General features: G+C 43.6%; 2 protein-coding genes and 1 long non-coding RNA gene across 5 annotated transcripts in view; 1 reads left to right on the forward strand and 2 right to left on the reverse strand.

Moving 5' to 3' along the window:
• On the reverse strand, nt 1-10,700 carry MTMR11 (myotubularin related protein 11). Its single transcript, XM_012754099.3, is given in 18 exon segments — nt 1-1,160; nt 1,162-1,296; nt 1,605-1,898; nt 2,340-2,522; nt 2,803-2,976; nt 3,275-3,441; nt 3,956-4,026; nt 4,272-4,338; nt 5,140-5,264; nt 5,347-5,435; nt 5,590-5,677; nt 5,939-6,074; nt 6,205-6,283; nt 6,421-6,563; nt 6,728-6,788; nt 7,021-7,142; nt 7,593-7,683; nt 8,020-10,700. Coding segments are annotated over 18 exon segments (2,148 nt in total). The 5' UTR covers nt 8,086-10,700; the 3' UTR covers nt 1-1,103.
• Nucleotides 8,516-26,418, forward strand: LOC142869571 (uncharacterized). Its single transcript, XR_012918149.1, has 3 exons — nt 8,516-8,603; nt 8,805-8,885; nt 26,335-26,418. It is a non-coding gene; the product is annotated as an uncharacterized LOC142869571 (long non-coding RNA).
• The window catches only part of OTUD7B (OTU deubiquitinase 7B), a 60,992-nt gene continuing 44,129 nt past the window's right edge, over nt 10,831-27,693 (reverse strand). For all 3 annotated transcript variants that reach the window (XM_012754095.2, XM_076000075.1, XM_012754094.2), the window contains 8 exons: nt 26,364-26,465; nt 25,417-25,544; nt 21,115-21,227; nt 19,051-19,178; nt 18,605-18,754; nt 17,667-17,781; nt 16,649-16,733; nt 10,831-15,676 (listed from right to left, as the gene is read on the reverse strand). In XM_012754095.2, coding sequence (XP_012609549.1) covers nt 14,468-15,676; nt 16,649-16,733; nt 17,667-17,781; nt 18,605-18,754; nt 19,051-19,178; nt 21,115-21,227; nt 25,417-25,544; nt 26,364-26,465 — 2,030 coding nt within the window. In that variant the 3' untranslated portion in view covers nt 10,831-14,467. The remainder of the gene's footprint in view (nt 15,677-16,648; nt 16,734-17,666; nt 17,782-18,604; nt 18,755-19,050; nt 19,179-21,114; nt 21,228-25,416; nt 25,545-26,363; nt 26,466-27,693) is intronic.

Raw genomic sequence — 27,693 nt, forward strand, 5'->3', positions numbered from 1 at the left:
TTCGAAAGCCAAAAGAACAAAACTTTACTTGGAAAGTACTTTGTGGGCAAGTGGTCCTTCTTTTGTTGCCCAGAGAAGTATGTGCTGAGGAATCCCCCAGGTCATGGACTCGGTTGCCTTCGGGCGAGGAGGCAGCCCTGCAGTCTTCGTGCAAATTTGCCCTCACAGCCCTGGTTTGGGCTCGAGGTATTTCATATTCCTTCAGAGGAGGAGATTGCGGACTGTCTGAGCTGGAGTGATGTCTGAGCTCGCCTAGTCCTAATTGCATGACGGCGGGGGGCGGGGAAGTGAGGGGGATGAGGGATTGGAGGGAATCTGAGGCTCCAAGATGGGGTGTGACCAAAGCTGAGGGGTGGCTGAATTTGAAGCTCTGAACGCACTCAGCCCCCCGCCACAACATCTTGATTTGCTCTTGCCCCATCTACTCTAAATGGGAGATACAGAAAAGAGAACCCTCCTAATTGCATATGATTTTTGCAGAGCCTCAACCGACCCAATTCCCTTATTTCTTTAGCAGTAATATAGTGGGTGCCTTCCTCTTTGGGGTCACACTCTACCCACCACTCTTAGCTAACATCCTTTATTCAAATACAGGAAACAGTGTCAGCAATGTGTATAAATACTGTGCTTTAATGAACTCCTTAAATAGAAATTCCACTACAAAAAATACAGAGTTGAGGGAGACAGGGTGTCTCCATATTCACCTCATTCCTGTAGAAAACTATAAGGGAAGAAATAGAAATTGGAATTAAAGAAGCAGCATAAAGGGTTGAGAATGAAGCCTCCAGGCCATCTTGTTGGGACTGATGAACAGAACCTCTGATCTTACAATTTAACAGCTGGTTATCCAAAAGGGATGGAATTGAGCTTAAAAAAGAGGCGGTCACATTCTAGATTGTTTTTGTTTCTTAATTCTTCAAATCACAAGAAACAAAAGTAGCTTCAGGAACCAAACAAGACAGGACAAGAGTTGGAGAAGATGAGCACCACTGTCTGTAATGGAAACTCAAGTCTATTAAGTGAGCTTATTCAAGGGCTGGATTTTGAAAATCGAGGCAGCAAGGCCAGACAAGAACAATGGAAGAATTAGACAAAACCCTCCCTCATCCCAGATCCCCCTCTGCCCTGCGTTTGAGAATGCCAATAATTTCAGTGAGATTAGGAGAGAATGGTGTTTGGATTTCTTTTCTTGGAGTGGTCCTCAGGGGATATTCTTGGTGTCCATTTCCTTAATAGCTCCTGAAGATGGAAAAGCTCATCCTGGAGGCCAGAGACTGTGGGAGCTGAGAGGCCCATCTTGGGAAGAGACAAAGGAGGGGCAGAGAGGAATATTATTGCAGCTCTAGCCCTCTGCTTCTCAGATATCCACTACTTCTGGTGTCTTTAGTTCTCTTTCACCTTCCATCCATGCCCTAAATTCCACTTAATCTAAGCCACAAGCAGTTTCCCCCACCTCCTATACTCCCAAACCTACCCAGTTTGATACCAACAGAAATGCACGTCACTTCCCAATCCCCCAGTCCCCTCGCCTTTCCAACTCTTGTTCATCTGGTTCAACAGTCCAGTCCCTTCTCCCACTCCCAATCACTGTTTTCCCTTCTTACCTGGACCTCAGGCCTTCCCCTCAGGTAGCAGCGTCTCCAGAGCCTGATCTGGGGTCCCAGATATCCAGGCAGCAACAGCCCTGGAGGTAAAGGGCAAGCTCCCCAATGTGAGGGGAGCCCCCATTCCTGGTCAGCCAGGCTTTCAGAAGAGATAGCAGGTCGAGGGAGCCAACGAGAAGAGACTGCCAGCAGGAAGGAACTGTCCCGCCAAGGACAGAGCTGATTCAGAGGGGTCAGTGCCCCTCTAGAGAAGAGCCACATAGAACTGGGGGGTCCAGGAACCATGAAGCTTGGCTAAAAGGGAAAGGAAATAAAATGGCAATTGAGAAACCAAATAAACGTAGTTTCCCCAACCTGAGTCAGGAAGGGGTGTCCATCTGCCACCCAGTCATTGCACTAGTGACTAGAACTACAAGCCTCCCTCTCAGAATTCTACTCTCATTAAGCTTCAGGTAGGCCTCAGGACTGATTAAAGTTGGTTTTAGGGAAACCTGTAAAATGTGTGTGTGAAACAGGAAGATGAGTAAACAGACTTGAGGAAGACAAAAAGGATGCCCTCTGTGCTATTCTAGGATTTCTGCCTTCCTAGAGACAGTCAGGGACTATAAATCCAGCTGCAGAATAGGAGTGGTGTACCTTCCCCTGAGGAATGCAGACACCATGTCTTTCTACTCCCCATCTAGTAGCATGAGCCCATGGGAAAGTCAAGGAATTTAGGACGTTTAGACACTTCACCTGCTGTCTAGGGAGCCAGGAATCTGGGCAGTGCTCTGGGTCATAGCCAGGATTATGGAATTGTAGTATCTGTTCATTGCTATAGCGTAAATCCCAGTCCCAGACAGACAGCTGCAGGTTCGTAGAGTTCCCAGCTGGGGGCTGGGAGTACCCTGGAGTGTAGACTTGTGTATAGGAGTTAAACTGGACAGAGGAAGCAAGAAAATGATGGTTACACACACACACACACACACACACACACAAATTATAATCTCCCAAATATAGAGACAAATCATGAAACTCTCATGTCTTATTCTAGAAATGAGATGTAGGGGGAAAGTCTTGTCCTGAAACTGAACATCAACTTACCCCTCCCCACCCACAGTCCTCACTTCTCATAAAACAAATTAAGAATAAACTTCAGAAAGTACTTCTCAATGAGGAGCAAAAAAAAAAAGACAAGTTAAAAATAAAAGTCACTGACCTGTCCACTCTGCTTTCCACGCTCCCAGGGAGTATCTCTCAGGAAAGTAAGGGTGTCAGGAACCCTGACACTGTCATGAAGAGCAAGAAGGAAAAACTCAGAGAATTCAAACTCAGCTGGATACTGCTGGAGGAGCTGCCATACGCAATCAAGGAAGAGGAGAAACACTGGGGCCTGAGAAGGGAGAAATTAAGAGGTTGGAAGGAATTATGGGGACTTAAAAGGGACGATGACAAAATGATGGGGATGGGGGTACACAGGGAACCAGAGGCACTAAAGAGGTCAGGGAATGAAAATCTGAACTGAGGGTACTAGGGAGGTGTGGGCCCTTACTTATCTGAGTCTTCAAGCTCAGCCTAACCTCAGGACACTTCTAACCTGATTCACCTTCAATGGATTGTACTATATAATTTTCTCATTCCTTTACTTCTTTAGTCATAACTCCCTCCATACCCGCCCAAATTGTTCTCACCTCTTCACTGGCCCCAGTTCCCCCAAGCCGGGTCAGGAAGGGGTGTCCAGATGCCACCCACTCTCGCTGCACTAGTGACTGGAAGCCAAACAGTGTTCGGGCTTCGGGGGCTGAAAGCAGCTGGACGAGTGAAGAGAGGAGGCCATTGAGATCACGATCACTGCGCTCTGGGTGATAAAGAGGAAGAGGGGACAAAGGGGGGTCCAAGAAACTAGGGCAGGAGAGAATGAGAAGAGGAAACATGGCAAGGAGCAGTGAGAGGCACAGAGGGCAAAAGTTGGGGGCAGGTAGGATTGGGCAAGCACATAGAAGTGAAGAGAAAAAAAGACCTTGAATAATTCACTTCATAGACTCCACCTGGTTAGAAATACCCAGTTTCACATGTAGAAGGCAGAATCAATTCTCAAACCAACTTCCTCATTGCTCTTCCCACCCCCACCCCAGTCCCCATCCACTGATGGAAGGAAGGGAACAGAGCGGCTAAGAACATCTTAGTGGTAAGGACCACAAGTTGCAGTGGGGAGGCAGAGATAGCACAAAAAGATGAGAGTTAGAGCTCATGGGTAGTTCCCAGGAACAGGAGAGGAGTAAGCCTTATGGGTCTACCTTCCTGAACAGAATTTAGTCAGGTGGATAATGGGAAGGGGCAAGGAACAGAGTGGGCTGACCCAAGGAACTCACCTTGAAGTACTACAGAACGAACCCTGGATGTTACTAATACTGATACATCACTGGCCTTTCGGAGACAAGACCTGGGAGTGGGGGGCAGATGAGGAAGAGGGAATAAGAATGATAAGCCTGGGGGAACGGAGTCATGGGTAATGGGGTGGAAAAGAGGCAGACTCCAAAATCCTTCCCCCTCTCCTTCTAATGAGCAGCAAATAAGTCTTCTTAGGAAACCAAGAAGAGTTAACAGAAGGCCATTTAGGAATCCAAGTTAACAGAAGGTTGGGGAAGGTGAAATTATAAATGATGGCTAGAAGAAGGGGGAGAGTACCTGACATAGTCCAACCACCGTGTTCCTTCCAGGGCTGAAAGCCATTTATCCTCAGCTACAGACGAATCTGATAGAGGGTGGAGGGATTGGAAGGGCAAAGAGATTAGGAGGACTCAGGATGCAGGTTTCAGGTCTAGAGCCTGATGGGTTAAGAATAAGTTGAGTAGTGGTTGCTTAGGGTTGAGAATAGGAATGAAAAGTAACTAAATAGCCATGAGGTTTCTAAAATTAAATTGTGGTGATGGTTGTACAACATTATTAATACAAATTGAATTGTATACTTAAGATGGGTGAAGGGTACATTTTATGGTATGAACATTATATCTCAGTAAAGCTGTTTTTAAAAAAAGTAAGTTGGTGTCAAGACAAGAAATCAGTGAGTCAGGCCAGGCCAGGTGGCTCACACTTGTAATCTTAGCACTCTGGGAGGCTGAGGTGGGCAGATGGCTCAAGGTCAGGAGTTCGAAACCAGCCTGAGCAAGAGCGAGACCCCATCTCTATTAAAAATAGAAAGAAATTAATTGGCCAACTAAAAACATATATAGAAAAAGTTAGCTGGGCATGGTGGTGCATGCTTGTAGTCCCAACTACTTGGGAGGCTGAGGCAGAAGGATTGCTTGAGCCCAGGAGTTTGAGGTTGCTGTGAGCTAGGCTGACACCACGGTACTCTAGCCCAGGCAATAGAGTGAGACTGTCTCAAAAAATAAAGAAAAAGAAAAAAATCAGCGAGTCTGTGGAAGATGGGAGTAGAGTAGAAAACTAAGGATCATTGGGCTAAAGAGTTACTCATCTAAAGTAAGCAAATGAGTAAACAGGTTAGGGTCAGCAGACATAGGGGTGAGGGCAAGGGGTCAAAGGTTATTCTTACCAGGCAGGCAGAGGGCCCTCAGCCTCAAGTGGGCAAGTTGGACATCTGCAAGACTAGGCAGCTCATCCATAGTGTCTACCAGGACAACATCTGAATGTGCAGCCTGGAGCATTGCCTCCACTGCTCTGGAGGAGAGGGAGTTAGGAAATAAGAGGAGTCTGCTCTGGATACCTAACCCTTAGTTCCTCTCATCAAACTTCCCCTCACCTGACATCCTCCTTGTTAGGGTCACTAGCTGTACAGAAGCCTCCACAGCGGAGAAGATCACTGCCCCCAGGGTGATGCCAGGACAGGCGCTTGGGATGAGTGAAGAAGAGGGTGGCTGTGAGAGAAACTCCTAGCCCCAGGCTACCCTTGCCCCCACGCTGACCTCATAGGGATCCCTCCTTCCTTGTCCCCAACCTCCCATGATCCTCTATCCCCAGCCATTGCCCTAACCCTCACACTCACCGGTCCACGGCCCTGATGGAAATGGCCAAATGCTCTCCTGACCTCACTGTCCAGAATCCGATTAGGGACCCAGAAGTAACGAGAAAGGCTATAAAATTGAGAGTTATGTCACAGCTTGGCTCAGTGACTTCATTATAATGTAAAACTGTTATTCTTGTAATTCCTTGTGAATCCACTTTGGAGGGACAATTCATTCCAAGGGGTCTCAGGTTTAAAGATCCAAGAGGTAAGAGGATAGCTTTGTGGATGTCCTAGGAGGCTGAAGTTTGTGGGAATTCCTAGCTTGAGGATCAGGGAACCATGGGAAGATTGGGAGGGCAGCAGGTGTTGTGGTAGACTGGGAGATCACCTGGTGGCTACGTCGAATCTCTCATTGACAGTGCTGACCCTCCAGCCTCTGGCTCCCTGCTTCTTCCGCTCAGTCTCCCAGTCTTCTGATGTCTCCAAGAGAGGAATAGGTGGTTTTCTGGAACCAGAACCCTGGCCTGGGGCAGGAGTGAAGCACAGAGGAGGAAGAAGAGGAACCAGAGACAGCTTCTTAGCTGTTTTTCCTGAGCCAGTCTCTGCTTTTTCAGACTCTTTACCCTCTCCTTAACCTAAAGCACCCTCACTCACCAGCCTTGCTCAGGGTTATCCCTGCATACTGTTGGGCTTGACTGCTCTGAGCTCTGGCTTGGACAATGGCCATGGTCACCTGTGCAGCAAAGGAATAAGGAGAGAAGCAGGGGGAATGACGAGAGGGATGCTGGGGAGGGGGAGGATTAGGAACTGCAGGGAGAGGATCCCAAGGTTCTAAGGAGAGGAGGGATTCTCAGGTTAGGGGCCTCTTACCTGAAAAGCCTGAGGCTCTAGTCCTCCAGCCTCAAAACCAACTCTTAGCAGCCGAAAGTCTCGGCCATGAATCAGAATTTCCTCAGGGATAAATTTGAGCAGGGACCCTGGACGGAGGAGCTGGACTCGAGACAAGCCACTCACTGAAGTCAAGAGTTAGGGAACAGTGTAACATGGACCAGGGTCCCTCTAGAAGGAACTCTTCTAGCCCAACCCACTCCACCCTTGGCTGTTTTCTGAGAATAGGAGAAGGATGAAGAGGGGTGTTGGAACTCCAACACCTCCTTCACCAAACCCCCACACTTACCAGCCTCTAATCGTCCAATATTGACAAGGGCAAAATCATATTCACTGCTCAAGGGAGTCTCCTAGAAGAAGCACATGACTGATGCTACAGATATCTGAAATAAACCTCATTTTCCTACCTTGGCAGCCCCCAACCCCCTCAAGGAGACAACACCCCTAGAAATAGTCCCCGTTGACTATTGCTGATATAGTCAAAAGATTGCCCTTAACCCATAATGTTTGTCTAAAGCCTTCTAGACTCCCCTGCCTATTTCCCACAGAAAGCTGTCCTTTCTGTTGCTCTAACCATCTCACCTGACTCCGCTGCCATCCACAGGGCTGGAAGATGACCCTGAAGTTTGTACAGATCAGGGTTCCAGACAATTCAGGTTCCAGCCCCTTCCTCACTCCTGTAGCCCATGCTAGGATCTGCTCCCCTGAAGGGGAAGAAAGGAAGCCAGGTTATGACTATTCCCAGTGTTGCCCCCACTGGAGTGCACCCACTCCTCTGACACAGGGGATCTAAAGAGGGAAGATTAAAATCTTCCCCTAACCTCACTGGAGTGTAAGCTTATGAGGAAAGAAGAATTTGTATTTTTTTTTTTTTTTACCTCTGTAACTAGAACAAGGCCTGGCATAAAATAGACACTTAAGTATTTACTAAATAAGTAAATGAGAAAGGGGTAACAGGGTCAAGAAAACTAAGGGAATATCAAGTCCACACTCTCAGCCGCAGTAAATAGAGGAGAGAGCCAGTCTCAGGCAGAAGCACTGTGAGTCAGGAGAGGAATGCAGAGGTATCTCTGATGAGGGATGAGGTGAGGTTGGTGTAGGATGAAATTTGGAGGAGACTTTGGAGATCAGAAGTATTGAAAGGGTATTATTACCTGGGAGGCATCCAGAGGCCAAGCAATCGCTAAGCTGACGACTCCTGAGCTCCGGCATCCTGCCTCCCTGGACAGACTTTGGTCCTGAAAGCTGCAAAGGGTACAGGGTTAATCCCCCGGCTTCCCCAACCCCGGGGTCTGGGATTACCTCAGCAGCAGTCTTGGGAGGCCTACACTGAGACTCTCAAGGGAAACTGAGATCAGTGTTGGTGGGGAGCTGAGGACCGGAGCAGGGCTGGCAGACAGTAAAGGGAGGAGCTGGTTAATGGATAATGAGACGACGAACTTGAGACTATGAAAAAGGCAGACCAAGCTCCATTAAACGAAGGGTGATATGACAGGCACACCCTCCTCCTCCTCTAGATCCTTCCCCCCCTTTTGTCTCCACCTCACCCTCTTGCTGACCCCCCAAATTCCTTCTCCTTACCCCCATCTCTGGCTCCTCCTTCTGGGGGGCAATGTTGAAACTCTGGCCCCGGCCCCCCCACCACATTTCTCTGGCTCCATCCGGGGACGGAGCAGTTAAGGGTGGGAAACTTCAAGGATGCTCAGCTCCCCGGGGAGAAGCTGACTCTTGTTGTTGAGAAGAGGGATGTTCGGGAGAGGGGCAGGGGGTTGGACACAAGGAAAAGGAGCATTTGAGGTGCACGGAGCACAATTTGGGGGTCTTTTGAAAGGTGTGTCCAGTCCAGCCTGAGTAGGCTCCTCGGAAACTTCAGTCGACTCTGGAAAGGCTGGAAGGGCGAGAGATGCCCAGCCCCTTAAAGGAGAATACACACAATTTTGGAAAAGTGGAGAGGAAATGGAGGAGCCTGAGAAAGATGGGGGGAAATGAGGGACTGGGAGAAAAATATCCAGATCCCCTTCTTTACTCCAATCCCAGATCCTATTCTCTTAGTGTTCATGAGTGTAGGGGGCTGTTTGAAGGGAACTGTAACACCGGATTACCAAACTGGAATAATTTGGGCTACCTCTTTGGAGTCCCTCAGTGACCTCCCTGGGAAGCTCAGGGTTTGTTTGTCTTCTTAAAGGGGGTGGAGGTATGGGAAGGGGCATAGGTAAAAGTAGTTCAAATCTCATTACTGCCCACCCCCAAACCTAACAAAAGTGGTTGAAATGGGGAAGTTACTAAAAATTGGGTGGGGGAGAAAGAGGTGCAGGAATTTAGGGGTGAGGGTGCTGCTTAAAGTATTTTTATTTATCTTTCTCCAGGGAGTATGAAACATATCTCATGTGGAGTGCAATGGACAAGTATGGAGAAATATTGAAATGTGCCCCAAATGCACAGTACAGGTATGTTTGTGTGCAAGTCTTGTGGACGAGGGTGGGCAAAGGAAAAGATCTTAACCACTCAACCCTGCCCATCGCACAGACACACACCTCAGCCAACCAACTGGCAGTTAGTGCCCATTGGAGGTATAAGACTCCACCCCTCCATCCCAGACACCAGATCTCCAAATGAATGATTCATGTTCAAGACTTTCAAAGCTGAGGGCTGGAAACCTCTCTTCAGCTCAACAATTCCATCTCCCCTCCCTCCCCGCTGCAACCCAAGAAGCAAAGATGGGGGGCCACTAGGAGGGAAGGAAAGGAGCTGCTGCCAAGGGTGACTTGGGGGCAGCAATGCAAAAATCTTTATTTAGATATGAAATAAAATACAAAATAAGAGTTAATGAGCTGCTGTTTTATTGTTTTTGAGTCTACAGAGGCAGCAATCCTTGGGTGGGGGACCCCAGTTTTCCAGAGTGACATTCAACCCTCCCATTTCCCCAGCGCACACACCCTTCTGGCCTCAGCTTTTAAAGTTCCCTGTCTTGGCTGCACCTGTGGAAATAGTGAAGTATTGTGAGACAGGAAGTCAGTCTGGAACAAAGAGGTATACACCTGCTAGGAAGGTGGCCCAGAAGCCTTATTCTCGAAGTCCTAAAGGCCACCGAGCACCATCATCCCACTTCAACCCCCTGCATTCTATGGGCCTCAGCTTTTTGGGGGAAGAAAATACTTTCCAGGGTCTGCTGTAATAAGAAAATAGATTACAGTAGGAGGTGTATACCACAATTTTAAAATCCCGTTACCCACTTTCCTTCTCCCCACAACCCTTTATTCAAGAGCCTCATTCTATTCTTTAATACTTGGAGGTATGGAAACAATGGAGGAATACAGAGGGGAAAAAAACCATCAGGGGATGGGGGGGGAATCAGAGGGAGAAATAAATTGGGTGATTTGGATCAGCACCTAACCAGGAATGCAAAGGGGCAGTAGCTGAGGGTTAATAACAGGAAGACTATCTCTCACCATCCCCAACTCACACTCAGTAGACGTTTACTGGATGAAAGGAAGGGTGGAGAGGCAAGGGGCTGTATCAGATTTTTCCATTTTCAGAATCCTTGTCTGGCTGCAGGTTTGTGCCAGGAGTGAAGGCTGCTAGGAGGGGTAGCTGGAGGAGGGAGGTGGAGCTGAGTGACTCACAAGATGAGTCACAGATCCAGTTATAAGCACAGAAAGAGGCCAAGGTCCTTCCCATCCCCACTCCTCCCAGCTGCTGCCAGCCAGCTTCCGTTGTTCTTTTCTACTTCCCCTTATGCATGTGGCCGATAAAGGGAGGTGGCTCAAACAAAGTCTATATGGGGACATCATAATAAACATTTTGTTAATCAACTTCAGTGTGTGTGTGTGTGTGTGTGTGTGTGTGTGGGACACCACGTGATTTGCAGACTGAGTATCTGCAAAGTACAAGAAACAGAGTGCCTGTATGACTCATCTGAATCTGCAGTTGAAAGGCCTGGAGGGAAAAAAGGAAATTAGAAAAATCTGGGGTGCAGGTGATTCTAGGGGCTTCTAATTCTGTCTTCTCACCTGTGGCTCTATATCTGCAGCACTGACTCCTTGGAGAAAGGACACAGAGTCTAGAGGTGACTGAGTAACTTAAGGACAATCATCTCTGAAATACTCCTTTATTGAGGAAAAAATGACTAGAACCTTGGACACATGGTTAAAAGAAGTATGAATGGCAAAAGCTAGGTTCTCAGAATTCATTCACAACCCGCTTCATTCTTTTGGGCTCAGTATCACCTCCCAAACACACAATTTGAAATCACTTCTAATTTTTTAGTAGTCTGTGGGCTTTAGTTTTGCTTGAGAAGAAACTGAGCCAATAGAGGGAAGGTACTTCCAAGGCCCTGTACAGCACTGTTTAACACTATCCCCATGCCTTAAAGAGATTGAACCTTTAAAAAAATTGTTTTTATATAATCTTTTTATTTGATAAAAACCAGTATGGGGGTAAAACTTTTGGTTAAATCTTGTAACTTTCAATAAAACCAGCATAGGGTAAGGAAGAGATTCAGAGACCAATCCTTAGTATACTTGCTCCATTGGAGATGGGGTAGAGAATGTAGCAGGGAGGGTAGCACTGTCTTAAAAGGGGAAAAATAAGAACCATGAATATCTCCCCCTTTCATTAAAAACTTCAGTAGGAACTGCAGATGCCTTGGATTAAAGGAACTAAGTGCACTTAAATTTAAGCCTGAGAGATGATTATCATCCCTCATATAGGGTTACAGCATCTACCTTTCCCCTTTCACTCACATACCCCTCCTTAACTAAGGAATTTTTGCTCATTTTGAGTGCATACAACATACCCCTTCTTTCTTTCTCCCCAACACAGTAACTGCATGGGCTTGCCTCTTCCACCCCCAAATCTTCCCAAAATACCACAGCTGATCTGAGTCTGTCTTCATTTCCCAGGCATTATGCCTTTACCTCCCATCCCACTCAAACCCTCCCCCCAAAATAAAGCAAAACAAACTTCACTATCCATTATAAAAAGATATCCATTGTCTCAGGGTCCATCATCTTTAAAATGGAGAAGCTTTTCAAAGCCTCAATAAATAGTTACCTTCCCAAATAAAAAATAATTTCTTAATAAAAAGCTATAGGGCCTAATGCCCTATTTTGCCATATGAACCCCTAAACCACCCATCAAAATTTCCATCTTTTTTTCTTTGAAAAGAATGCAAAGGAATTGGGATTGGCTAATTTATAAATAAAAACAAAAACAAACACAATGCAAGGTTTCTGTTTTTGTTCATTTGTCCTTAGTTTTTAAAAACAAAAGTATTAACTAGAATCTAAGGATCAAATCCAAACACAGCAGTCCAGTGGAGAATCAGACTTTTCTGGTTTTATTCTCTGGGAAAACCCTGGTCTGTTTCTATTCCTATTGGTTCAGGCCTATCACCCTATGATAGGCCTTAGGGAAAGGTAGGTGAGCCATGCAAATTCAGGGTGTTTGAGCCACTTGTTTGGTGTGTGATAGGGGATGGAGGTGTCACACAGTAGTGGTCTCACCAGTGTTGGTCAGGGGTGAGCAAGGCACTCACCTTGAGCACAAAATTTAAGGGGTGCCAAAAAAACCCACTAACCAAGATAAATACTATTTTAATGCAACATTTTTTTAAAAACTCAAAAATGTAAAAAAAATTCATGATGAACAATGTATCAAAAATTTAAAGACAGGACTCATCCCATACTTGCTCAATTTAGCCTCACTTCCCTCACTCTAATCAAGGTCCTGTCAGATCCTGTCTTTAAGATTCTGCTATTTTGTTCAACATGAATTTTTCACATTAATTTTTTTAAAATACCACAGTTTTAAAAAAGTATCTTGATTACTCGGTTTTTTTGGTACCCCTTAAATTCTGCACCTGAGGGGAGTGCTCATCTCATATTAGGTTCCAGACCTGCCCATAGAGACTTCCCCTCCTTTGGAACATCACTGTGTCTTTAAAAGCAATCTATTTTCAAATAAAAGCCTAAGAATGAATAACCATAGGAAATGAATGAATGAATCAACAGACTATCAGATTTGGAAAATAAGTGACTTTTGAGTTTGCTGAGGAGAAAGCAATCTATCTAAACTGTGAGCAGTTCCAGCGAGGAGGCCAGTCTTGGCTGGCTTTGTTCCTGAGGAAGAATGGGATGAACACTTTTCAGACTGGGCAGAATGAACATTTGCAATTGAGTCCCCCCCAACACACGCACACACATACCCCTGCCCCATCCATGTGTGCCTTAGATCAAATGTAGGGATTACATTCCATGGGATGGATTGTGAGTACATAACTCAAAGAGAAATCTAAATACAGAAAAACAGCCCTAGTAATACTCTGGACACTTAAGTACACTTATTCCCCTTCTTCATATGCACCCAGGAGTGTATACAATTGCATAGCTGATTTATTTTCCCAGAAAAAATATAAAGAAAAAGGAATATTGGCCCAGGATAGGTCTTCCAGTTTAAAGCTCTTAGAAATGGCTCTGGCCAGAGCATAAGCTGTCCAGACTTGTGCTTTGTGCAAAATGCAAAGGAGCTCCCCCTACTGTGTCCCCAACCCACTCCCACCCCCTAGAGAACAGGGTTGGGCCAGGGAAAGGGAGAAATCCAAAGACAGATCAGCTCATTGGGAGTAATCTGTGATCTGTGGTTATAGTTCACTAAAATATACTTCTCTAACTACCTTTTTATAAATTGCCCCAACCCATACCCCATGTTTCAACATCAGTCCTATTATCAAAAATATCTCTTCTTACAAAGTATTTTTTTATTATTTTAATAAACTAACCACAGATTAAGGTCAGCTATGGCTTAACAAAAGAAGCCAGGATGTTAAGTTCATTCTCCAAAAGTAGAGAGAAAGGAGAAAGAATCACTTAAGTAGGAAAAAAAATCACTTTTTAAAATGTTTTTGCTTGTTGGGGTCTTTTTGTTTCTTTTCCTTTAAAAAAAATTAGTTAATAAAATAAGTTGCTTTCTACAGAAATGCAGCAGCCAGTTACCACAGAGGATGGTAGTGCTCTATTTAGGTTTTTGGTTTGTTTGAAACAGTCTGGCTAAATGTGTCATTCCCCTATCCCTCTCCAAGTTGCACTCAAAAGCCAATGTACGGTTATTGCTAAGTAGTTAAAAAACAGATCACCTCTGCACCAATTCACCTGGAGAAAAGTCAACACACACAGCTGCTCTTCTCATCACTCTCTTCCCCTTCCCAAAGGGAAATTTTTTGTTTTTAAATAAGTCTTTTTTAAAAAAATCATAACCCTTCTTAACTTAGCTGAGCTCAGCCCTCAGAAAGGATGAGGAAAAGATAGGGGGCAATCTCCTCTCAAACTAGAACTGATGACAGATGACTGTTTAGAAGGAAATAAAACTCAAGAGGAAAACGATTCCCCTTTTAAGTTCCTCCCTTTCACATCTCAATAAACTGTGATTTAAACTACCCCCTCCCTCCTAACAAACACCCATAAGCACACTGCCTTGTCTTTCCAAATGTCAGGAGAATTTATACAACCCTAATTTCTACCTTAATTCAAATCAATAGCAAATTTGTCCAATTTCCAAATTCCCTCCACACTCCCAATTCTACCACCATGTGCTTTTTTTCCAACCTAAAAAACTTTGGTCTATTTTTTTCTTTTTTTTACTGAGAACCTCCTTGCCTATTCCTCCTCCCGGACTTCTGCCCACCTCCCCCACAGACACCCAAATCCTTCCCCTACTACTTTTCCTTAGGTCCTGGGATGGGAGCCAAAGGGTTATAAGATAGAATCACCACCTTTCCCCCCTTGTACCTCCTTAGTCCCATCAAGTCAAGCTCTACAAAGGAATAGTAGAGCCCTTGAGGCGCCATTCAGCCCTGACCTGCTCTTGCCAGCCTGGCAACACTCCAGTGCAGACACACTTAAAAGTTTCCAGCCAGGCTCCCACAAATATTACTGCATTTGTCCCGTCAACATGGGGGCTGGGTCTTGATGAGCCAATTAGTTGAGCTTAACCTTCTTTGTTTAGCCACCTTGCCCTCCAAGGTTTTACCCATTCAGAACCTGTGCACCAGTAGCTCCCCACCCGGTTCACGTTCCCTCCTCCTCAGTTCTTCCCTGTAACAGCAGGAGCAGAAGTTGTTTGTCTCAGGGTGTCCATAGAAGCTGCAGTTCGGTTGTTTGCATTTGGTCTGGGTTGGGGGAAGCCCTTGGGGACCTCCAGCCCATCCATCTGGCTCAGGGGGCTCTCTGTAGCCGTTGCTATAGGAATCAGCCACGCGGAAGGGGGATGGTAACAATGCACCCCTGTGAACTCCATCTTTGGAGTGACTGCCTGGCTCCAGAGAAGAGATGCTGTCCTGGTGGGGGTAGGGTCGCCCAGGAGGGCACTGTCTGGGAAAGGTAGCATATGGTGGTAGGCCCCCCCCACATGGACCCCCTGCCAACTGCCTCCGGGGTTCCTGGCAGTGGACTCCACCCCCAGAAGGTCGAGGGATAGTAAAGCCCCCAGGATAGCCAGTAGAGAATGCCACTGCCTTGGACTCTGCTGGGGTGGCAGTCAGTTGCTCCTCCCCGCCATCTGGCTCTGGCTTTTTGGCTGGAGGAGGCCCACTCCCTATTCCTCCATTCATGATCTTCCTCTCTGCCTCCTTCTGCTTCTGTTCTGCCAGGAATCTCTCCTCAGCATCAGAAAGGTAGCGCTGGATCATCTCCTCCTGATACTGGTGACGGTGACCCATCTTCAGGGTTCCAACAAAAATAAACTTCCCCTCCCCTTGCATTGCAATCCTCATAATGCTCAAGCTTTGCATCACCTCCTGGCTATACTTGCTCCCTCCATTACCAACAGACTCAGATGTGGGCTTCTCAGATACTGGCCCATCCCCAGCTGCCTCCTCCTTGCTACCCTTCCAGCTCTTCAGTGAGTTTTTCTTCTTCTTCTCCAGTGTTTCAGTGCCACTGCTTACCCCTGACCCCGTTCCCACCCCTCCAGGCTTAGAACCCTTGCTGTGCATCAGGCCTCCCATGTTTTTCTTGAGCTTGCTGCCCAAGGTTTTGCCAAAGCTGCCCAGTTTGTTAGCCACAGAATCTGCTCTCTTTTTGTCCTTCTCCCGATCTCGCTTGGACTTCTCTTTCCGCCTGCTGCCCTCATTGCTGGTAGAACTGCTGCCAACTGACTCCTTGTCTGAGTCTCCAGACTCAGGAGTGGACCGGGGCTCATCACCAGCTGAGGCTGTGGGGGACTCAGGCTGAGCCAGAGGAGCCTGCAAGAGACAGAAGAAGCAGTTTGACAGTTATCTCATTGATCTGGGTGGGAGAAGCCCCCAGGGACCTCTGCCCCACCCATCTAGCTCTCACTATATGGGTGAGCTCCCTACAGCCATCGCTATAGGAATTGGCCGTGTGGAAGAAGGGTGGTAACACTCTTATGAACTCCATCCTTGGAGTGACTACCTAGTGACTGCCTTGTTCCAGAGAAGGGCTGCTGTCATGATGAGGGATGGATCACCCAGGAGGGCACATCCTTCCCTGGCTCTAGTTCTCTTACGGGCTGAGAAAAGATATATCTGATATTTAACATTTATCTCACCCACTGCAATTTGACTCCCTTCTGTAATAAGGAGACTTCAAAATGAAAAATTGACTGTTCTTCTATAGCAATGAGCAACCGTACAATACATGCCTCTTGGTGAGAGGCCCAGACACTAGGAATGTTCTTTGTTATAAATTTCTCTATGCTAAATTCTGCTCAAAATTAATCTCAAGGAAGTCTTGACTAATTACAACCAACCAAGCCTAACTATTTTGCATCTCCTCAACTTTTATACATTCAGCATTGGAGTTCATCAATTTCCCCTTGCTCCTGTGTTCCTGGTCTAGCTCAGAACCCATGGAATCTGGAGCTCTTTAAGCTATTCTGTCTCCATCTGGTGTCCAAAACAGAGGTCTATCTACAGAGGGCTTGGGATAATGTCATGATAATCTCAAGTTTAACAAAAAAAGTCCAGAAAGCTTTCTTAAAGGATGTGTTTTAGTATCAGAAAGCAGAGCCTGGTTGGAGAGGAGATGTGGAAAACAAAGGGGACTAACGGGTGAAAAGACAGGAAAAATCTGACATTTTCTAACCTTGAATCATAAGCTACTACTCAGATTCAGAAGACCACTACCAGATCTCCTTGTTCTCCCTGTCACTAAAAATGAAGACACACTAGGGCAGGTGTGGGAGAAGTTTTCACCTGTGCATCAGAGGATAGTGGGATCCACTTCACATTCATATAGCTATGCAGCAGATGCAATTTGACCTCTAGGGACAGAATTACACTGTGAAAAGGAGAAGAAAAGAAAAACTTACTGTGACTTTTTAAAAGCAAAGCAGTGTGATATGGCTGGGAAGAAGGGTGGGAGAGGGCTACATGGCTTAGGACTCAAACAGGGTCTGAATTATAATTCCACCAATTAATAAGCTTTATGACTTTGAGCAAGTCACTTCAACTCCCTGAAACTCAGTTGGGGTCAATAATGACTATAAATAATATGTATCCTGTGGAGCTGTTGTGAAGATTAAAACACTATTTGGAAGGGCCCAGCACAGTGTCTAGAAAATAGGAAATACTTAACAGTAGCCATTACTATTGTTGTTGCTGTAAATATTATTTAGAAGAGCTTTTGTTTTTGATAATCCATAAACTCTGGATTTTTAAATAAAACCCTCTTAGCTGGGACCCAGTTGCAGGAGCCCAGAGAAGGAAGCACTAGGTAAGAGGTAAGGGAGGAGCTTTTACATTCATATACTCTTCATAGGGAAGCTGTGGACAGGAGGAAGCCTTAACAAGCTACAGGGAGGTAGACTGGGATGAGGGACAGGAAGGAAGGTATTTTTCTTGCTCTCTGTTTAAATTCCAGAAAGGCAAAAACCCAAACTATTTGGTCAACTAGAAGTAGTGATTTGATTATCTTGATTTTCTGATCATTGTTTTGGGGATTCTGGGATGTATCAGTGTAGGAACATTCTTCCTATTATAAGAAAAGAACAAATCGAGATCCCAGGATTCCCATCTCTTTCACAGGGAGAAAAAGCAGCTGCACAATGCAAGAGTCCTGGTGCCCAACCTGCCTTCAACCCCTCCATCTTCCCAAACACACTGGAGTTAGGATGTGACTGTCTTGCCTGAGGGAAAATACCTGGGAAATGGATGCTGCATGTAATAGAGATCCCAGCTACAAAGCAGAATGAAAAGGCTAGGCCTGCCTCACCTGGCCAATCGGACATTGTCATTGTCATCTTTCCCCCACTCCCAGCCTTTTCCAGGGTCCACAGCAAAGTGCAAGGGTAGCAGCTTATGCTCTGAATCTGTAAGTGGGATCACAGCTGGGGAGGAAAAAACATGCCATTAAGGAGTCTCCTTGAGGAGCAAGGAAGGCAGATGAACACAGAATTACTTTACTAAAATCATACCACAGGCCTCTACTTGTAGTCACTTTTCAGTTCTTATATATGAATTACCTCTGGCATTAAAACCAATTAGCTAGTTTCCCCTCTATGACTCCCAATCAGTCAGTCAACTAACTCTCATGATGTTCTTGCCAATTCATGTGTATTCAGGAAATTCAAAGTCATCACTAAGAAAAATGCTGCAAAGAATCACTTAGAAGGTCATACGACCTTCATACCTTTACTCCAACAACAGGGAATATAGACCGTTTTTTGGCCAAACTTTTTTTTTTTTTTTTTTTTTTTGAGACAGACTCTTGCTTTGTTGCCCAGGCTAGAGTGAGTGCCGTGGCATCAGCCTAGCTCACAGCAACCTCAAACTCCTGGGCTCAAGCAATCCTCATGCCTCAGTCTTCTGAGTGGCTGGGACTACAGGCATGTGCCACCATGCCCGGCTAATTTTTTCTATATATATTAGTTGGCCAATTAATTTGTTTCTATTTATAGTAGAGACGGGATCTCGCTCTTGCTCAGGCTGGTTTCGAACTCCTGACCTCCAGCAATCCGCCCGCCTCGGCCTCCCAGAGTGCTACTTTTTTCTTTTTTTAATAAAAACGCTGATATATCTTATAATTTAGTAAAACAGTATCAACATACATGGTCTGGGCTTGCATATCATTTAATTATTTCCTCTTACATTAGCTCTCATTCCATTTTCTCAAGTAAAAATAATGCAGACAAAAGACACCTCATTCAGCACCTTGTTCCTTGGCATTCTCCTTCTGCTCCATGGACACAAGTGCAGAAAAGTGGGCCTGATCATAGGCAAGCACCAGAGGGGAGCGGTGACACTGGTTGGCTGGGACTTCCAAAGGCAGATAGATTCCCCCAAAGGGAATAGGGGCAAATGCTGCAGGAAACCACAGAGATTATTAATAAGGCTATGTCCTTGCCTAGTGGACAATACCTCTACCCTACTCTGCCAATTGAGTCATCCTTTCACTCCATCTCATTTAATAATTCTTTTCTAAGAAGCCTTGTCAACTAACACCAACTGCTTTACACTGAATCTCTTGAAAATTTTGCATTATTCTAATTTATACTTTGTCTATATATCCCCTTTCCTGCCTTCCTCCCAATGCTTAGCCCAAGGCACTGTGAAAAGGGGGTTCTCAGGGTGAAGTGAGGATTGACTTGTTGACTCACCTTCCCCTCCAGAGTCCCTCAGCATGGTGTCTGCCACAACGACTATGGGCCTCCTAAGCACATGAGCAAGAACAAAGACGTGGAACTCTTCTAGGCTCTCATATACAGGCTCCTCTGAACTCTCCACCCTAGAATGGCAGGGAGAATGAAAGGATGCAGTGGAAAGGAGAGGGGGAAAAAAACAAAAGACCCCTGAAGACCAGTTCTGCAGAAAGAAAAAAGAGGATTGTCCTTTCCTGGTTTTCCAATATTAAGGCCGTCACTGATATGATTACTTTATGCTACTATGGCTGTTTTTACTTCAGTTTCATAGATTGGGAAATCCAAGAAAAGAGATTTGAAGGCTTAGGAGTTAAAGTGGTGTTAGGTATCTGGAGGTAATCCCTCTCTGTCAACATTCATCCTACTCACCAATCTCTCCCAACTCTCTATATCTAGTAGCTCAATATGCAACTGCATAGCCTCATCCTGCTTACTCTATACACAACCACCCACCCATCATACTCATCATATCTTACCAAAAAACTCCAAAATTTCCCTTCCTATGTTCCTTTACTTAAAGAACAACCTCACCATCTACTCATAAGCCTAATCAGAAATTGTGAAATATTTACTGTGCTTTGTCTCTCATCTTCAATTAATCACCTGGCTTGACCAATTCCATCTCCCACATGTTTATCTTTCTCCTCTGGCCTATCTTCAATCTACCACCTGGTTCACATCCATGGCCTTCTTTCCTAATTACTACAATTGCCTCTTGTCTCCTCTCCACTTCATCATCCACTCTGATGTCAGTGTGTGCAAGTATTGTGCGACAAATTTGCTCCTTTTACTCACATACTCAAAATCCAATGGCCTCCCAACCTCTAATGTTATTCAAACATGGATTTATGGGCCTTACCTCAGTCCAATTCAATTGGACTTTCTTGGGGTAAAGGTCCAGAAATCTGCATGTTCCCCTCCCCGCCAAGAGACAGGGTATCTGTCACCAAGGCTGGAGTACAGTAATTTGATCATAGCTCACTGTAACCTCAAACTCCTGGGCTCAGGCAATTCTCCCACTTTAGCCTCCCGAGTAGCTAGGACTACAGGCCTGTGCTGGCACACCCAGATAATCTTTTCCTTTTTGGTAGAGACAGGGTCTTGCTACATTGCCCAGGCTGGTCTTGAACTCCTGGCCTCAAGTGATCCTCCTACCTCATCCAAAGTGTGGGGATTATAGACGTGGCCACTGTGTCTGGCAGAAATCTGCATTCTAAATAATTCTTCCAGATTATTCTTATGCACAACAAAGTTTGGATAGGTTGTAATTTTTAACTTTCTATAATGGAAAATTTCAGAATTTTAAACATACTCAATACTAGAAAGAATATTATACTAAACTCCAATGTATCCATTACTCAGCTTCAACAATTATAAACGCATGGTCAATCTCATTTCACTTATACCTCAATCTATTTCCCTATCACCCTTCACCCCCATCCTACCAGTAAATCTTGGACATCATATCATTTCATCCATATATACTTCAGTTTCTAGCTCTAAAAAATAAAGGACTGCTTTTTTAAACAAAAATACCATTAATTTCACACTTAAAAAAATTTAACAATAATCATTTAGACATTGTTCCCTAATTGTCTTATAATGTCCACACATTCCAATTGGTTGGTATGTCTGTTAAGTGTCTTTAAGCCTGTCAGTTTAAAGAACAGTCCCTGTTCCTTTTTATTTTCCTTGCAATTTATTTTTTGAAAATACTGGGTCATTTGACCTACCGTTTCCCAAAGTCTGGATGGGACACAATTTTAATTCCTTAGCATAGCACATAAAAAATGGACTACCCAGCCTCATCTCTCATTTCATGCCACATACTCTATATTCCAGCAATACTACCTATAGTTCATAGAACATACCATGCTGTTACACACTTTTGTGCCCTTGCCATAGCTCCTCTCTTTCTTTCTAACATCCTCTTAGCCCAGAGTTTTGTAGACACTGGGCTGCGGTAGCCTAGAGAGAACTCTGTAAAGATTATTTCCTGCTCCCTCACTTAGTCATACTTACCCACCACAGTTGGTTCCATTGGTACCTAGATGCATTCGGGGTTCACTTGAAGCAAGCTTTATCAGTTCATTCCATTCCTTCTGCCATTCTTCCTCTGTGTATACCAGCCCTGACTGTGTGAAAGACAGGCCAGGGACATCAAGCAGTTAGAGACTAGATTCTATAGAGACTAGGTAATACCCATTCCAACTTATTCACTGTTACCCCACTCTCTATTCTCTTAGCACTTGGTTTACAATTGTACCACAAAGTCAAATCTCTTCTCTCTTTTATAGTCGAGATCTGTAAAAGAATAGTCTATGATCTTTCTCAAACTTCATCTTTCATTCTTTTTTGACCCATTGCAATCTAGCTTCGGTTTCTGCCCTCTACCCTATTATCAACCTCCTACATACCACTTTGCCTGACTCTGGCAAAGGACAGTGACCTTCTAATTGCCCAATTCAGTGGACTCTCTGGTTCTCATCTTTCTTTACCTTCATGTGGCTTGTTTTCCTCTTTAAATTTTCTTCTCCTTTATCTTCCATTAAAACTATTTTCTCCTATTTCTCTGAAATCTGTCTACCCTCAAAATATTAGTGTTGTGGCAATGATTTTAGCTTTGGTTCCCTCTGGGATTTCTTCTAATGCCATAATCTCATCCACTATCATCTATATGTTCATGACTCTGAAATGATCCTCTCTAGTCCAGATTTCCTCTTAATTTCTATATTCATATATCCAGCTACCTACTGAAGACTTCCATCTGACTATGGCTATCTCAAACACTAAATAGTCAAAATAGAACTCCTGTTTCTTCCCAAACCCACTCTTCTTCCTATATTCATACTTTAGTGAATAGTACCAACTATTACCCAGACACCCAAGCAAGAAATCAAGGAGTTATCTCCTTTCACTCACCCCACACCTGCATCCCTTTAGTCAACAATTATTAAGCATGAACTACTACAATGCACCCTCAACTGGTTTTACTACTTCCAGTCTTGTATTCTTCTGATCTATTTTCTACAATGCTACTTGAAAATGTTTTCTCAAATTAAAATCTGATAATGTTTGCTTCCTGATACAAATTCTTTTAAAAATCTTCCCAATCTATTAGATATAATTTAAATTCCTTATTTATTACATACAAAGCCCACTTCCTGGCCCCTAATCACTTCTCTAGTCTCATATCTCACTGAATTTGCTCTAGTTCCTGAAATGTACCATGTTGTTTTATACCTCTGAACTTTTGTCTAAGTTGTTTCTTCTGCCTGTAGCAGCCCTCACTCTATCCACCTGGTGAACAACTTCTTAACTTACAGGACAGAACTCAGGTAACACTCCTTTATGCAGTCTTTCCTAAATCTCCCTGGTAGATCAACTATTCCTTCCTTTGTGCCCTCTCTGCTATACAGACAGAAGTCATACATGTTATACTTTGTTGCAATTTTATGTTTACATGTCCATCTCCTCCTACTACTCTTAAGGGCCAGGATCATGTTGTATGCAGCAGTTTTCCCCATGCCTATTATATGATCGGTAATCAATAAATATGTGCTAAGTAAAACTATAATTTTTATCAAAGGAGAACGTGTAATGGTACAAGGAATTTTAAAATATATTGGCTTTAGAATGTATATGATGATTTGGAAGACAAGTTTACCTTATTAATCTTATCAAATTTATTCATTTTATTCTTTTACTTTGTCAGTCAGCATTTAGAACTTATTTTCACACTTTTAAATGCACACTGACAAAGTAAAAGAATTCACACTAGAAACATGAAGAGCACCAGGAACAAATTTAATAGAAATTAAAGAACTATTGTGATCACATTTTACTTTAATAAAAAAATGACAAAGCTATTTCCAATTTGTAAAATGCTATCATAAATTTTATTTCAATTAAAGATAAAGAGAACAACACACTGGTTATATATGGGTGCTCTGGTCACTCCGATCTACACAGCCAGGAGAATCTGTCTCCCTCTTCCTCTCACCTACTTTGCTTCCTGTTTTAATATACACAGCCACTAGGTGGTGTACACTTCTAGTCTTAACACTTAAGAAAATGTTCTTACTGAGCTTTAGCACCAATTTCAACACAAAACAAAGAAGCCCAGAAAATCAAAACTAACTTAGTTTCGTGTTTGGTCCTAGGGAGCTATCACTCCCAAGGTGGAGTATAATGATATGAATGGTCTTAGCTAAGACAATTAGGTAGGTTACATTTTCAGTATAGAACTTATATTGTGCTGAGCGAAAGGAATAAAACAATTATTCCTTCACTAGCTGCTATTCTCTATTTGTGTATTTCCACTGGGGAGTTTGAGAGGAAAGGGTGACTGACCAAAGATAGAACTTGGGTATTTCTGGGTTTCCTGGTTAAATAATATCACAATCTAACCCCATCTTTATTTATTTATTTATTTATTTGAGACAGAGTCACACTTTGTTGCGCAGGCTAGAGTGAGTGCCGTGGTGTTAGCCTAGCTCACAGCAACCTCAAACTCCTGGGCTCAGGCGATCCTCCTGCCTCAGCCTCCCGAGTAGCTGGGACTACAGGCATGCGCCACCATGCCCAGGTAATTTTTTCTATATATATATTAGTTGGCCAATTAATTTCTTTCTATTTATAGTAGAGACAAGGTCTCGCTCTTGCTCAGGCTGGTTTTGAACTCCTGACCTGGAGCAATCCGCCCGCCTCGGCCTCCCAGAGAGCTAGGATTACAGGCGTGAGCCACCGTGCCCAGCCTCTAACCCCATCTTTAAAATAACAACTATAATAGCTTTAATAACTGGAATTGGGCACACCTATTCCATGTTACTATCATTTCTTTTTCTTTCTTTCTTTTTTGAGGCAGGGTCTCACTATGTTACCCAGACTGTTTTTGAACTCCTGGCTTAACGCAATCCTCCAGCTTAACGCAATCCTCCTGCTTCAGCTTCCTGAGTAGGTGGGATTACAGACATGAACCACCATTGCTATCATTTCTACTTAATAGCTGGCATGCTCTGGTTTGGTCTGCAGTGGTCCAACCTAAGGTTCAGGTGTGATCTGAACTCAATGGCAAAGAAGGCAAAGATGACTACTGATTTGCTTTGGGTTCTAAGTTCTAGGCTGGCTCTACCTCAGGCAAAGAAGCTTTCCACAGGTCTAGCCCAACTTTTGGTTGTAATAAAGAATGTCATTTCTATGGCTTTGCCCCTGCAACTTTATTCCCTCAGGAATCTTCTGAGGCAGATTGGCTGATCAAGGACAAGATACTGATCTTAATATCATCCTACTTTTAACAGTTGGATTATTTGTTTTTGAGAAAGAAACATAACATATTTTACTTACGTATTTTAAATCATCAAGACATAAAATTCTAAATACTAAAATAAATAAATCTCTTACTTCTATATCTTTGCCAGTTATGACAGAGTAATAAAATGAGAAAAAAAAGAAGATGGAAGAAAAAGGAAAGCTTCAACAAGATATTCCCATATTCAACACTAGAAACACTCAGCCATAAACATGGCAAAAAACAGATATACACGAAGAGCAGAAGATACAAACACAGAAAACAAAGAGAGAACCAGAGAAAAGGGAAGTGATAGGTAAACTTTTTCTGTAAAGGACCAGATAATAAATACTTTTAGGCTTTGTAGGCTATAAATTACAATCCTGCTGTAGTAGGAAGAAAGCCATTAACATACGTAAACATACATGAAATGGGCAGGACTATGTTCCAATAATTTTTTTTACAAAACAGTCATAGTTTGTCCAACCCCTATTATGGAGATAGAAAATATAAACAATCCATTGTTATTTTCTTACATAAAAACAGCCATAACATTTGCCAAATCCCTGAGAAGTGCCATTCAAACTCAATATAACAGGGAAGCTGTCTAAAATTTTAAATAAACTAAAACTGAGCATATGAAAAACAAATGGTATATATGTCCACTTCTATAAGAGTTGAAAACATATGTCCTTAAAAATTGGTCTAGCCTTATTACAAACAAAAAAACAAAACAATGCAAAAATCGTATGGAATTGTTATTTCCAATTTTGCAAAAGACTGCCACTAAAGTCTACTGAGCACTTATCAGGTGAAAATGCACAATGTTAGATACTTCCTCTATAGAGCTCAGCTTCCCAACACCAGTTCTCATGACCATCGGAAGGCATTTACCCTATGATGTTATCTGCATTTTATACAATTTTCAGGATTAAAAAGGGAGTAACACTGACCTAAACACCTGGAGATATTTCCTACTGGTAGGCACTGGTTGACTTTGGGAAACAAGGTGCTCCCAACCCAAGCTCTCCCACCTCTTTATTCTGCTGTGTTTGCTGCCATCTCCAGCGCCTTTTCAATGCTTCCTTCTCGACTCCCTTCTCCATCAGTGCATACAAAGCTTTCCGCAGCATCAAGTCCCGATCATGGAACCCCCACATCCCTGTGGCAAGAAAGCATGACCATAAGACACCTTACCTTGACTCAATTCCACTTACCAATTATGAGACACAGACCCTGGCATGAAGGGAAATCAGGCTAAAGCCCAGGTTCTAACAAACCTGGGATTTAGGGAAGAAGTACATAATCAAGAAAGAAAAGACGTTCCTACTCTGGAGGTTCAAAGACTTAGAGAACCTGAAAGTGGGGGATATACCACATCCCACAAACTCCTGACAGGAAGCTCTTACTCCTGAAGCAAGTCTAACAAGCTAAAATACCGAGTAGCAACAGGTAAGACTGGCCTGGCACACAGAAATCAGCATCAAGGCTTGAGAGGTGATTGAAAAATTAGGACTTTTTTTTTTTTAAAGCCAAGGGAAAATAATATATTGAGTTATAAACAGGCCTAATAATTTAAAGTAAATAAATATCACAAAAGACTGCTGAAAACCTTTTTTATACATCAAAAGAATAAATGCTAAGTAGAATTACACACACACACATACACACACACACATGCAGCTATATACCTCTTGCTTAACTGTTGCTCATTACTCCTGGGGTGAGCTCTCAGAGCAAGGCCCAGGCTAATCTCTGTGCTCTCCTCACATCTCTAAACAAGACTGAAAACCTAGGGTAAGGCTTGCTCCCATCTCCTCCTGTGCCAATACACACAAACACACACATATACACATACAACCTTGCTCTGAACCATCGCTTCTGCCTAAGATCAAGGTTGGCTAGATCAAGTCACATATATGAGATCCGACTCAATTGTTTTCTTTCTACAGAGGAATAAAGGACTGCTTTCAAGACTCACCAAGAGAGGCTGCATGCAGAAGGCAGTTCCCATCTCCAGTAGTTGCCAAAGGAAGCAGCCTCTGACAGGTGGGGTCCACACTCACCCACCAGTTCAAACGCCCTGCAAAAACATGACAGTGAAGGAAAAGAAGGAAATTATCTATGAAGCCTTTCCCACTTTCCTATTTCTACAACAGACTGCAAGTTAGCCGCCCCTAAGAAGCCTACCGGAATAAAACCATCACTCTATTACTCTTTACATCTTTTTTTACTTATATCTAGTCAGGCAGGATCTGGTGAGCATGATAAGTTAGATCAATGGGTCTTAAATGGGGACAATTTTGTCCCAAGGAGACATCTGGCAATGTCTGAAAATATATTTGCATGTCAAAACTGCATGGGAATGCTAGTGGCATCTAGGGGGTAGAGACCAGGGATGCTGCCAAACATAATGTATAGCATAAGGCAGCTTGCATAACAAAGAACTATCTGGCCCAAAATGTCAATAGTGCCAAGGTTGAGAAATCCTGGGTTAAATGATGAGGCCAAGGTCATAAATTGAAATGTGTTGGCTACTTGGTCTGGCTCTGATTCTTTCCCTCTGATCAAGAGACCAGTATTTTACTGTAGCAAAAAAGCTCAGCATAAATCCATCATCAATAAGACAAAAACAACTCAAAGCATGTATTTAAAATGTTCTTTGAGTACCACCTGCACATATGAGTATGTCAGCATGTGTGTGGTGTGACTTTAAAGACATGAGTAATAAGACAAGGTACAAAAAACACTCAAGAAAATGAGTCTCAATTCTGTATAGTCATCCCACAATTGCCAACCCATTATTTACGTGAGGAAAATATTTTATGCATGATGCTTACAAGTTTTCTTGCACTAATGAGAAGTTTACAGAAACAAAAACTTGCTTATAATCTCACCAGCCTAGATAAATTGTTAGCTTTAAAAAAAATTATATGTATACGGTTAGTATAGAAGGTTACAAAATGAAAAATAAAAATGAAAAATAAAAGCTTCCTTTCCATGCTGCATCTCCCACCTCCAGTCTTCCTCCCATGGAATATATTAATACCTGACTAGCTTTCCTAGAACTCCCAGCTGCCTCACCCTATCGTATTAACTAATTTTAACAATAAACTTAAGACAAACACAACTGTGAGGTAAATAAATTTGGGGGGAAGGTTCATATATATATATTTTTAATTCTTATATATTTTTATTTAATTTTTTTTTTTTTTGAGACAGAGTCCCACTCTGTCTCTCTTGCTAGAGTGCAGTGGTGTCATCATAGCTCACAGCAACCTCAAACTCCTGGGCTCAAGCAAGCCTCCTGA

This window comes from Microcebus murinus, chromosome 2, assembly GCF_040939455.1.
Source record: "Microcebus murinus isolate Inina chromosome 2, M.murinus_Inina_mat1.0, whole genome shotgun sequence".
Taxonomy (NCBI): Eukaryota; Metazoa; Chordata; class Mammalia; order Primates; family Cheirogaleidae; genus Microcebus; species Microcebus murinus.